Source organism: Ranitomeya imitator, chromosome 6 (assembly GCF_032444005.1).
Source record: "Ranitomeya imitator isolate aRanImi1 chromosome 6, aRanImi1.pri, whole genome shotgun sequence".
NCBI classification, from domain to species: Eukaryota; Metazoa; Chordata; class Amphibia; order Anura; family Dendrobatidae; genus Ranitomeya; species Ranitomeya imitator.
In genome coordinates this window covers 301,446,510-301,459,785 of record NC_091287.1, presented here as the reverse complement: position 1 = coordinate 301,459,785, position 13,276 = coordinate 301,446,510, and the positions used below count along the sequence as shown (strand labels likewise).

The following is a 13,276-nucleotide window of genomic DNA, read 5'->3' as shown; positions in this document are numbered from 1 at the left end:
CCGTCCCAAGATGATAGGACATGGGTTTGGAGGACTCTCGTGTGGGCTTGGGCCCAAGATACCATCTGGATACAAGATGTTAGAGATCCCAGAATAGACATGGATTGTCGTAGAGTTGGAGTCTTCAGGGTTCTGAATGCTGTTATCTTCTGTACCAGATCGAGTTGACGTTCTCTGGGCAGAAAGGATTTCCTCAACTCCGAGTCCAGAAGGACCCCTAGGAACTTCTTCCTCCTGGAGGGAAGTAGGTCCGATTTCTCTAGATTCAGGATCCACCTCAACGACTTTAGTATTTCTAGAGATTTTGATAAGTCCGCCCTGAGGCGGGAAACTGAAGGAGCGACAATGAGTAGATCGTCAAGATAGGGTACTATGCAGATTCCCTGAAGACGGATGAATATAATGGCTTCTGTCATGATCTTTGTAAAGACCCTGGGAGCTGAGGCGATTCCGAAGGGAAGGGAGTTGAACTGGTAGTGTACTATCCCTTGCTCCTGAGATATTGCGAATCTTAGGTACTTCCGGAATTCTGGATGGATTGGGACGTGGTAATAAGCGTCCCTCAGATCCACTGTAGCCATCGCCCAGTCCTGTCCTATCAGAGGGATCACTGTTTTGACCGACTCCATCTTGAACCTCCTGTAGGTTATTACTCGATTCAGGGGTTTCAAGTTGATTATTATTCGGTGTTTTCCCGAAGGTTTCTTGATCAGAAACAGGTGGGAATAGTGTCCTCTGCCTCTTTCTTGTTGAGGTACTGGGGAAATTACTCCTTCCTGGAGTAACTCTTGAAGTCCGCAAAGGAATGCGCCCTGAGGGCTGAGACTCTGCAATGAGGTTATCCTTATGTGATGAGGGGGAGGGCTCTCGAACTCTAATTTTAGTCCATTCTGAATAGTGTCGAGTACCCATTGGTTCGACGAAATGGAACTCCACTGGTTGATGAAGCTCGAGAGACGACCCCCAACGCCCTGGGCGTAGTCACTGCTTATCCGGGGTCTGCTGGGACTGGGGAACCAGGATGTTCCTACCTTTCCCCCCTTTAGGATAGCTCCAGCGTCCTGATTTGCCCTTCCCTTTGAACTCTCGCTGGAAGGGTTGTTCTTTTGAGGGACGAAAAAAAACGTTTCTTCGGATTCCTCTGTTCCGTAAGCGCTTTCTTCTTGTCCGTTGCTTTTTCCAGAATATCGTCTAGGGCCTGCCCGAACAGATAGTGGCCCTGAAAGGGAATGGCACAGAGCTTTGTTTTGGACGTTATGTCCCCACTCCAAGACTTTAGCCATAGAGCTCTTCTGGCTGAATTAGAGAGAACTGCAGATTTGGCAGCTACTCTAACGGACTCTGCCGAAGCATCGGCTAGGAAGCCCGTAGCTTTCTGGAGAAGCGGGAGGGAATCTAAGATTACTTCCCTAGATGTTCCCTGGGTAAGGTGGTCTTCAAGTGTGCGGAGCCAACGAAATAGGGATCTAGCCAAGCAGGTGGACGCAATATTTGTTTTAAGGAGATTGGTGGAAGTCTCCCAGGATTTTCTTAGCAAGCTCTCCATCTTGCGATCCATAGGGTCTCTGAGTTGGGAAGCATCCTCGAAGGGAAGGGTTGTCTTTTTTGAGACTCTAGAGACCTGCACATCTACCTTAGGGGTATCCCACAGAGAGACGTCTCCATCGAGAGAGAAACGATTCTTTAGCTCAGAGGGAACAGTAAGTCCCTTTTCGGGCGATTCCCATTCATGAAGAATGAGACTGTACATTCTCGTGTATAGGGAACCCCTTTAATTTCTTTGGCTTTAACCCACCGAACATCTCATCCTGCACTGATGGTTTCTCCTCCTCCTCCTCAACGCCCATTGTCCCACTGACCATACTAATTAACTCATGTATGTCTTCTGAGGAAAAATAGTATTTCTTACTCTCCTCTTTGGGGGTGGAAGTGGAGCCCTCATTCTCCCACAAATCCTCCGAACCGGAGGAACGAATTTCACCAGAATCTGAATCAGACGTAACCGTAGCCATCTTCCTTTTTTTAGGGGGAGGTGGCGGAGGTAACAGAGACTGGGAAAGGGCCGATACTGAGGACTGAACTTCCTGTTTAATGAGGGATTTAATGCTCTCAAACAAGGATGGCTCTTCTGAGCGTAAAATTTCATCAGTGCAGGGCTGGCACAGTTTCTTCTTGTAAGAAGAAGGAAGCCTTGATGCACAAACACCACATTTCCGATCTTCCGATTTTGTCTTGGAAGATCTGTCCTTCCTAGGGGCAGAGGCCTTGTCTCCCTAAAAGAGAGAGAGAAGGAGGACTAAGTATATAGCACCCTAAGGAATACAGGGATAAAGGGACCTTAACCCGCTACTCACGGTAGGAGGGAGGACGCAGGGCTCGGCAGAAGCAGAGATAGGTCTGTCACCTTCCATGGTCAGTCAGTACTGAAGTCCAGTCAGTCAGACGGGGGGCCTTACCTGGAGGTGACTTCCAGGGTTAAATACCGTGGAAGCTGCGTCCAATCGTGTGCTCCTCCTCCCGGTCCCAGGCATAGGGGAGAGAACCGCCATGCCCCATCAGAATTGGTTTCCGACGCGCGTGCGTTCCACCGCTGGAACGCACATGCCGTGAACCGGAAGTTCGGGTACTTCCGGTTCGCGCGTCCACCGTTTCCGGCCATGCAGGAGAGGAGGAATGCCGGGGAGCCGCGCGGGGACCCCGGCCGCACCATACCGCTCCGCTTTACTCCCGAAGGAGCGCGGGAGGAGCGGAGGAAGGGTCCCGAGTCCACACCAAGTGGGGAGACGGGAGCAGCGCCGCAGGGAGGAGAAACATCCCGACCCAGGCTGCCCGGCTAGGTAAGATCTCGAGTGCTCCGATCGCCGGCCACGGCAGCACTACCGCAGGACCTCTTCATGCCCCATAGGGGACAGGAAAAACACTGGAGGTGGCAGGAAGGGGAGGGTATTTAACCTCTGTGTTTCCTGTCCCGCATTAGGGCGGGGAGACATCCTCCAGTACCACTGTCGTGGAAGGTGACTGGAGAAAAAAAAACAAATAGCACATACTTACATTCCGGAGTCCGTCAGGTCCCTTGCCGTCTGCTTCCCGCACTCACTGACTGCCGGCCGTAAAGTGAAAGCAGAGCACAGCAGTGACGTCACCGCTGTGCTGTGCTTTCACTTTACGGCCGGCAGTCAGTGAGTGCGGGAAGCAGACGGCAAGGGACAGACACCGGAATGTAAGTATGTGCTGTTTGTTTTTTTTTACGCTGGTAACCAGGGTAAACATCGGGTTACTAAGCGCGGTCCTGTGCTTAGTAACCCGATGTTTACCCTGGTTACCCGGGGACCTCGGCATCGTTGGTCGCTGGAGAGCGGTCTGTGCGACAGCTCCCCAGCGACCACACTACGATTTACCTACGATCACGGCCAGGTTGTATCGCTGGTCGTGATCGTAGGTAAATCGTATAGTGTGACGGTACCCTAAGGACACTATTTGCTCTTGAATTGCCATAGCAAACATCAGGACCACACAATCATGATCTCAGGGTGCCGATGGGGATAAAGAGGGAGCCCCCCCACACTCTTAACCATTTATATGATATAGTCATTATTGACAGCAGCATCTAAGGGGTTAAACAGATATGGACGGTGCCAACGCTGATCGTGGCTGATGCAGCAAGTTGTCAGCTATAGTGGACAGCCGACAGCTGCTGGATTATCACCTGTATGGAGATGCTATTCTCTTATATCTCAGGTCAGTTAAAAGACGTATTGACGGTAATTAAGGAGTTAACTAAAAAAGCCAAATTGGTTCCTGGCATTTAAACTGTATACTAGCAATTCTCTGAGACAAACACACAGATATTACAGATGGAACAAGACTGTCTGAGATTAAAGAGTAACTGTTTTTGTTTTTCCACAAATCGTTACTATATATTAAAATAAGAAACTTTCCAATGCATCTTAGACAAATCTGCTTCTTTGTCCTCCTGAGTGGAACACTCACTCTCAATTTACTGTCAAATGTGTCTTCAGCAAATAAGATTTCCCCATTTCTCATCTAGGTGACAGTTGGTGCTTATAAAGTTCAATGGAGAACATGTAGCAGAATATCGGCCTCTAGCTCCTCCCCATATAGCCCTTTAAAGGCACCTACTGTCACCTCCTATCTCATTATTAAGGCTGGGTTCACACTTGCGTTGTGCAGTCCGTTCAACAAATCCGTTAAACGGACTGCACTAACGCAAGTGCCGACTTTGGCACTGCGCTAGCGCAGATGGAGCACCTGCTAGCTCCATCTGCGCTAACAGTGACGGACCCAGAAACGCTGCAGCCCGTGTCTCGGGTCCGTCACTCAATGACGGCACATCGCTAGCGCACGCCCATTGTGGGCATGTGCTAGCGATGCGTTCGCCATTGAAAGTAATGGCGGCGTTAACGGACTACGTTACACCGCGTTGTGCCGCGGTGTAATGAAGTCCGTTAAATGGGTCACACTAACGCAGTGTGAACCCAGCCTAAGAAAATACCGGATTACGTACCGGTAATGCTCTTTTATAGAGCCCACGACAGCACCCACTAGAGAGAGGGGATCCGCCCCTAGGAACAGGAAACCTACAGAGAGATAAAAGGGGCGGCCCCCCCTCGCTCCTCAGTTGTTTTACAGAGAATAGGAGGAACCGCCGCCAGGTTTTAGTTAACAGGTTCGGGTATATCCATATATATACATATTTACAACCTCATACTATATTTTCTAATATTTACACCTCACCAAACAAGCACCATGTGCAACTATATACAGAAAAGGGAGGGATGTGAACGGGTGCTGTCGTGGGCTCTATAAAAGAGCATTACCGGTACGTAATCCGGTATTTTCTATTCGCCACGACAGCACCCACTAGAGAGAATTGCAGAGACTATAGACTGGGTGGGTTTACTGAGTCAAGGACCGATACACCAAAAGTTAGATCAGAAGCAGAGGATAGATCTAATCTATAATGCTTATAGAAGGTATTCGGTGAAGACCAAGTTGCAGCCTTACATATAAGGTCTATTGGCACATTTGCCCTTTCTGCCCAGGAAGTCGACAAGGCTCTTGTAGAGTGCGCTCCCACATGCATTGGAGGATCTTTCCCTCCAGCCTTATACGCCAAGATTATTGCCTCTCTGATCCAGCGAGATAATGTGTTCTTTGTGACTCCGGCACCCTTGGTTTTACCCTGAAAAGACACAAAGAGAGCCCTACTCTTCCTCCAGTCCCTAGTTCTCTCTAAATAGGCTAAGACAGTCCTTTTTACGTCTAGGGTGTGAAGTCTTTCTTCTTCTGGAGTTGAGTGGTTCTCATAAAAGGTAGGCAACTGGATCTCCTGGGATCTATGAAAGGTAGAAGCCACCTTAGGGAGATAACAAGGATCTGTTTTTAAAAGTATCCTATCTGATGTTACCACAAAAAAGGGAGGATCTATAGATAAAGCATGAAGATCACTTACTCTTCTGGCAGAAACTAATGCCACTAATAATACCGTTTTTAAAGAAATATTTTTTAGTGAGGCTGCATGGAGAGGCTCAAAAGGTGATTGAGTCAATGCATTTAGGACTATTGATAGATCCCACTGAGGGACCCGAGGTATGCTAATTGGTCTCGATCTCTCACAGGCAGATATAAACCGAGATATCCATTTATTACCTGCTACATCAAAATTAAAAAGAGCTCCTAAGGCTGACACCTGCACTTTCAGAGTGCTTACAGAGAGTCCTAATTCCAGACCTTTTTGTAGAAATTCCAATATTGGAAATATAGGAATATCAGCGGAAAGTTGTGTAGTATGGAATTGAAGGAATTTCCTCCAAATTCTGACATAAATCCTGGTAGTTGAGGGTTTTCTACTTTTCATCAGAGTATCTATTAACCCACTAGAAAACCCCCTGAGATTTAGTAACTGCCTTTCAAACTCCATGCAGTTAAATTCATGCCCTTTGCCTGAGGATGAAGGAACGGACCCTGAGAGAGCAGGTCCTTGGATTGAGGCAGAATCCACGGGTCCGACACTGACATCGCCCTCAGCCATGAGAACCATGGCCTTTTGGGCCAGAATGGGGCTATTAATAGAATTCTTGCTCCTTCTTCTCTTATTTTTCTTATTACCAAAGGTAGTAGATTCAATGGAGGAAAAGCATATGCCAGGTCGAAAGTCCAGGGCACTTGGAGGGCATCGAGTATGTCCGGCTTGTCCTCTCTGTTTAGAGAGGCAAACATCCTGACCTGTCGGTTGGCTCTTGTGGCAAACAAGTCTATTTGAGGAATACCCCATTGCGCTGTTATCATTTTGAAAATTTTTCTGTTTAGCATCCATTCCCCTTGATGAAGGGTGTGACGGCTCAGAAAATCGGCACGAAAGTTGTCTGTGCCCCTGATGTGAACTGCTGATAGTGATAGCAGATGACCTTCGGCTAATTCCATGATGTCTGATGCCAGCTGCCTGAGTCTGTCCGACCGCGTACCTCCTTGATGGTTTAAGTAAGCTACTGCCGTGGTGTTGTCGGAGAACACTCTTGTGTGAGAGCCGCTGAGCTGAGGAAGAAAGTGAAGTAGGGAATAATATATTGCCCTCAACTCTTTGACATTTGAAGAACTATCTAGTTCCGAACTAGACCAAAGATCCTGAACCCACTGATCCTTAAAATGTGCCCCCCAGCCTTTAGGACCAGCATCTGTGGTCACTATACTAGAGGGGGAAATTATCCAGAGAACCCCTTTTGAAAGGTTTTTCTGATTTAACCACCACCTAAGGGAGTGTAATACTTCCGTTGTTAGATAAACTGTTCTATCCAGACAGCCTCTATTCTTAATGTCCTCCTCTAATATAAATTTTTGTAGAGGCCTAGTATGAGCCTGTGCCCACTGGACCGCAGGGATACACGATGTCAGAGAACCTAGTAATGACATGCTCTGTCTGAGTGACATACTACGATTTTCTATTGCTAAAGATACCTTATCAACTATGGAGATTTTCTTATCCTCAGGCAGCTTACAAATCTGGTCAGCTGAATCTAGAAGGAGCCCTAGGAATTTCTGACACTTAACCGGCTGAAGTCTAGATTTTTCCCAATTAACCAGCCACCCCAGGGATTGTAAGGAAACCACTACTTCCCGTAACCTCTGCTCACACTGTAGGGGGTCTTTACCCACAATCAATAGGTCATCTAGATATGGAATGACTAAAGTATCTTTTACTCTTAGGAAAGACATAACTTCCAATAGCAATTTTGTGAAAACCCTTGGGGCCATGGATAATCCGAAGGGCATCGCCTTATATTGTAGATGACAAATTTGTCCCTCTATACAGACTGCTACCCGAAGGAACTGCTGGAATAAATGATGTATAGGAATATGATAGTAAGCATCCTTAAGATCCAATACTACCATGTAACAGTTTGGAAATAAATTCTTTATGGCTGAACGAATGGATTCCATTTTGAATGTTTTAGGCCTTATAAAGGAGTTCAGCTTTCTTAAATTAATTATGGTTCTGAAAGAGCCATCCGGCTTATTAATCAGAAACAAGGGAGAATAAAATCCCCTCCCCCTCTGGGAAGATGGGACTTCCACTAGGACTTGTTTGCGTAGGAGGGTTTTAACCTCTGTTTCAAGTGCCTCTTGCTGAGGCCTGGATCTTAAGGTGGTAAGGAGGAAGGAGTCCGGTGGAGTTCTAATAAAGTCTAATGTGAGGCCTGAAGATATTAATTTAATGGCCCAAGTATTTATTGTTATCTCTTCCCATTGTTGCCTAAACTGTTTTAATCTTCCACCCACTGGAGGAATATAATTACTGGAATTTGTCGGCTGGCTTGAATGGACGTTTATTAAACAGGTTTCCTTTTTGTTTAAAATCCTCATTGTTCCATCTGTCTCTGAAGCCTCCCTTCTTTCCGAATGGTGGCTTCCTGAAGGCCCTTCTGTAAGATGGAACAAAGGGATTAGGGAATCCTTTTTTCCTTTCACCTGCCTTCTTGAGTATATCGTCAAGGACTGTTCCAAACAGGTACTCACCCTGACAGGGTATGGCACATAATTTTGATCTAGATTGGGCATCTCCTTTCCAGTTTTTTAGCCATAAAGCCCGCCTAGCCGTGTTGGAGATATTAGCTGTTCTGGCCGCCAGACGTAGGGAGTCAATAGAGGCATCCGATATAAAGGCAGCCGCACCCTTGATCAAAGGGATAGACGCTCGTAACTTCTCCCTGGATACACCATTTTTAATATTTTGCTCCAGCTGATCCAGCCAGACTAACATTGATCTGCCAGTACATGTGGCTGCAATTGCCGGTTTGAATGCCGTGACACAGGCCTCCCACGATTTTTTAAGGAGCGCATCTGATTTTCGGTCCATGGGATCTGTTAAGGAACCTGCATCTTCCACGGGCAAGGAGAACCGGCGAGATGTAGATGCAACTGCAGCATCGACCTTTGGTATTTTGGTCCATGTACTTAAATCTTCGTCATCAAATGGGTAGCGCCTTTTACAGGGTATTGGTACAAAACCTTTTTGACCTTTACCCCATTCCTTCTTAACGAGGTCCTTTATGGCCTGGTTTATTGGAAACACGTGGCCTTTCCGTTGGGAAAGACCAGCAAACATGATTTCCTGTGGTGTTTGGGGTTCTTTTGACTCCGATACCCCCATCGTATTTCTCACCGATTTAACCAAGTTGTTTATGCCTTCAGTTGGAAAGCAAACAAAGTCTTCTTCCCCTGAAGAATCAGACAGTTGAGAGACCTCAGAGTCGACCTCCCCACTCTCTGCTGACGTGTCGGCTCTAGGTGAGGATACTCTTCTTTTCTTTTTCTCGGTATTAATCGAGGAAGAACCGCCTCCTAACGACTGAAGTTCTTCCCTAATTATGAGCCGTATCTCGTTCATTTTCACCGATTCCTCCTGCCGTAAGGTGTTATCTATACATGCCTGACATAGACTCTTAGTATAGGAGTCAGGCAGGGGTTCGGTACATATAGCACATTGTTTGTGCTTACTCTTTCCCGTCCTTTTTGCCTAAAATAATACAAGCAAAGGAATCAATATATACTTCAGTGAAGTATGCGTACACTCACCCAGCGTATTAATTTTACCGGCTGCGGGGTTGTCTTAGTTTGGGATGTGGAACGGGATGATTTTCTTCCCGATTTATCAGTGGAGTCACTTAACTTAAAGTGTCCACTGCTGTTTTTCCTGGTTTCGCTACTAGGTACTAGTGGCTCTTCCATGGAGTGCACACGGACCTCCTCTTGGGATGACATAATGCACACTGACTGCACTTCTCATCCTGACTTTTATAGTGTAGCCACTCCTGCATACATCCCCATCCTGTTTTTTTTTTTTTTTTTTACTCACAAGTCCGGCATCCAGACGCTGGGATCGCATGGGGGAATCCAATATGGCGGTTCCCCCGGAAATGGTACTCTGACACCGCGACCCCGGAAGTTCAAGCTTCCTTCCATGGGACGCCGACGCTACTGCGCATGCGCCCGCGTCTCTGCAAACCGGAAGCGCTCTCAGCGCTGCTTCCCACCATGTCGCCTCTTACCTCTGGAGGGAACGGAGGGAAGATTCCGCCCAGGGATACCACACCGCTGCTCAGCTCCACTCAGGAGGGCATTACCACAGGTATCCACACTGCGCCGTGCCTTTCATTAGCACTTACCCAACGGTGTCCCAGCAGGGAGACCGTTGGTACCTTCAGGCTTCCCTGTCAGCCGCACCAGATGAGGGGGGAGCCCGCAGGAACATTCCCCCGACACTGTCTACCTGCTCTGGGACCCCTGTCGCTCAGCAGAGTCGATACAGGCGGTAGCCCAGGCAGGTCTTCCTCTTCTTAGCCATAGAGTTCTTCTCTGTGGGTTCCCTTCTAGGAACAGGAAACCAACTGAGGAGCGAGGGGGGGCCGCCCCTTTTATCTCTCTGTAGGTTTCCTGTTCCTAGGGGCGGATCCCCTCTCTCTAGTGGGTGCTGTCGTGGCGAATAGAAAATCAGTCTTCACTAAATACAGATTATGTCCCTGAATTAAGAATGAATAATCAGTCCTGGAGGAGAAAGAAGCAGATTCCTCAGATAAGTTATATTACAAAGTTGCTGATTTTCATATATACTATTGATTAAATTAAAATGATGGTTGAGATGGGGGAATTGGAATTCATAATGTTAGAAGATAATTATGATATAGTGGGAATAACGGAAGGTAACGGAGGTTGGTTCAGTAAAGCAATTCAGATGGTGTTACAATATTCTGCATTTTCAGGGGGAAATTTCAAGCAGCTGAAAGGTGGCAGTAGGAGGAAACAGAGGAAAACATTCTGGGATGGTTGCCCTGCTCGGGCTACAGCCCAGCTAGACCACCCATCCTCTTATGTAAATGCCCGTTTACCAAGTCTGTCGTCTCATCTTCTTCCACTTCAGCCTCGTCATCATCATCTTCTACCACAGAGTCTTCAATGGCTTCTTCATCTTCTGTGGCATCTTGGGCAGCAACTAAAGAAATGATAACAGAAAGAGTTTAGATTTGGACACTCTAAAAGTCAATGGTGAGATTTTTAGGTGAAGTTCTAAAACGCAAACAGTGATGTGAATAAGAGCCAAAACGCATGATGCCAAGTGGCTATCAACTGTGGAGTCATCACCCGCTGCGTACGTTTTGAAGGACATCCAAGAAAGTCTGAAATAAACTGAACAGCTTTGCCAAGAAAAGACAAACGCTGAAAAAAAAAAAAAATATAAAAAAAAAACAAAAAAACCCAAAGGTGTCTTATGTCAGAGGCTGCAAAACAAAGTGAGGCACACGGTACATTGTGGCACCTTCCTCTCGCCATCCCTCATTATCTTGTGGCCTGATGTAGTCATCTACAGGCCACAGAGAATCGGCTATTCCGGGTCACGGATCTCCGCCAAGAAATAGTTATAGAGCCGCATCTGCTCTTCATTTCAAGATGAGAAGCAGATGAGGCGGAGGGTCTCCCAAAACAGAGGTAATTATGGAGGTGGTGGGTCTCCCCTAACACTGCCTGCTCGCCATGGACAACTCCTTCCCATATGTCAGAGGGTCCCTGCCGATCAGAGGATTTCACAACAACCATTCGTTTCTTTGGATTCGCTTTACTTATTATAAACTCCACACTGGGGGTCTCACATTCATCTGGAGAGGGGATCAGTAGCTGCCAGGTCAGATCTGTGTATTGCAGCAATGACAGTGGAAAGACCCCAATACACATTAGGTGGCTGATACCGTCTGCCTATATTATATGAGGGGCCCTGATGAGGTCATGGAGATAAGGACCAGGCCAGGCCCACACTGACAGTTGGTGAAGAACAACAGTAGGGCCCTTAGGGTTCACATTGCGTTAATGGCAATCCGCTGATGGAATCCGTTTCATAGCGGCACTAACGCTATGTAACGGATCCGTTAGCGCACCCAGAGATTGCCATTATGTAGCGCATGGCTAATGCATGTCATAATCGGCATGCGTTAGTGATGTGCCGTCATTCTGTGACGGACCCTCGGACGCGGTCTGCAGCGTTTTTGGGTCTGTCACCGCTAACAGATACAGCATCTGCGCTAGCGCAACGCATAAACACGATCTTTCTCGGCACTTCCGTTAACGCAGTCCGTTAGTGTATGCGTTGAATGGACTGCACTTAACGCAACGTGAACCAGAAGGCCAATAATGCTCCGCAACACACAATTCCACCGGCAGACGTGGCCCCTTTTACCTCCTGGGCCCCGGATTCTGCAGCCACAGATGTGTGACCTGCTCAGCCGGGCGATGGCTCGCCAGACAGTGTGTACAGGGGGCGAAGGGGTCAGATCCTCACAGGTGGGGTACAAGGGGCCACCATCAGCTGGAGGAGAGTGGGCACTGAGTGAGGACCCCCGCGGTCCCTGCACTAGTGGGGGAGGAGCCGCAGAATGAATGGGCGCAGTGACACGTCAGCCACAGGCCGGAGCACCGCACCGCACACCCCGCGCTCCTCCCGCACCGCACACCCCGCACCGCACACCCCGCACCGCACACCCCGCACCGCATGACGGGACTACAGCAGCCGGAAACTCCCGGGCAGCCGCCACACACTGGCCAGTAACAGGCGCACACTACACGTACCTCTGCCGAGCAGGGTGACCGGGAAAGCCAGCAGCAGCAACAGCAGCAAACGGCGCAGCGAGGTCATGGCGGCGGAGCACGGGGTGTCGCAGCTGTGGAGCCCAGAGAGGCGCGGAGTAGTTCAGGCGGTGAAGGGTCTTTCCTGACGTCGCCGCCTCTTACACAACTATCAAACCCCTTCACTCAATGGCGACGTGCTACGTATCCTCCAGAAATGGGAGAGCGTGGGCGTGGCCAGACGGAGGGGCGGGCATTAGGAAGAGAGACAAAACCCGCCTTTTCCGGCACTAAGGGAAGTGGACGTGGCTGTACGATCGGCATAATATTGCGCGTGCGTACTGAGGAGGTGTGGCCTGTACGTACGGAGATTCGCGCCAGCCAATGAGATGCGAGCAGTAGTTGTAGGAAGTACTGACTTCTTGTGTTATGGTGGTGTAGTCGTAAGAGGGTATGCGGGGCGCTGCACCTGTGTGTGGTACGTGCAGGAGTATGGGGGGCGCTGCACCTGTGTGTGGTACGTGCAGGAGTATGTGGGGGCGCTGCACCTGTGTGTGGTACGTGCAGGAGTATGGGGGGGCGCTGCACCTGTGTGTGGTACGTGCAGGAGTATGTGGGGGCGCTGCACCTGTGTGTGGTACGTGCAGGAGTATGTGGGGGCGCTGCACCTGTGTGTGGTACGTGCAGGAGTATGTGGGGGCGCTGCACCTCTGTGTGGTACGTGCAGGAGTATGGGGGGCGCTGCACCTGTGTGTGGTACGTGCAGGAGTATGGGGGGGCGCTGCACCTCTGTGTGGTACGTGCAGGAGTATGGGGGGCGCTGCACCTCTGTGTGGTACGTGCAGGAGTATGGGGGGGCGCTGCACCTGTGTGTGGTACGTGCAGGAGTATGGGGGGCGCTGCACCTGTGTGTGGTACGTGCAGGAGTATGTGGGGGCGCTGCACCTGTGTGTGGTACGTGCAGGAGTATGGGGGGCGCTGCACCTGTGTGTGGTACGTGCAGGAGTATGGGGGGGCGCTGCACCTGTGTGTGGTACGTGCAGGAGTATGGGGGGGCGCTGCACCTGTGTGTGGTACGTGCAGGAGTATGTGGGGGCGCTGCACCTGTGTGTGGTACGTGCAGGAGTATGTGGGGGCGCTGCACCTG

General features: G+C 49.1%; 1 protein-coding gene across 1 annotated transcript in view; it reads right to left on the bottom strand.

Moving 5' to 3' along the window:
* Nucleotides 1-12,368, bottom strand: part of SSR1 (signal sequence receptor subunit 1) — a 29,950-nt gene extending 17,582 nt beyond the window's left edge. The window contains exons 1-2 of the mRNA XM_069730698.1: nucleotides 12,133-12,368; nucleotides 10,404-10,507 (exon numbers count right to left, since the gene is read on the bottom strand). Of these exons, the coding sequence (XP_069586799.1) occupies nucleotides 10,404-10,507; nucleotides 12,133-12,199 (171 nt within the window). The 5' untranslated portion in view covers nucleotides 12,200-12,368. The remainder of the gene's footprint in view (nucleotides 1-10,403; nucleotides 10,508-12,132) is intronic.
* Nucleotides 12,369-13,276: the final 908 nt, after the last annotated feature.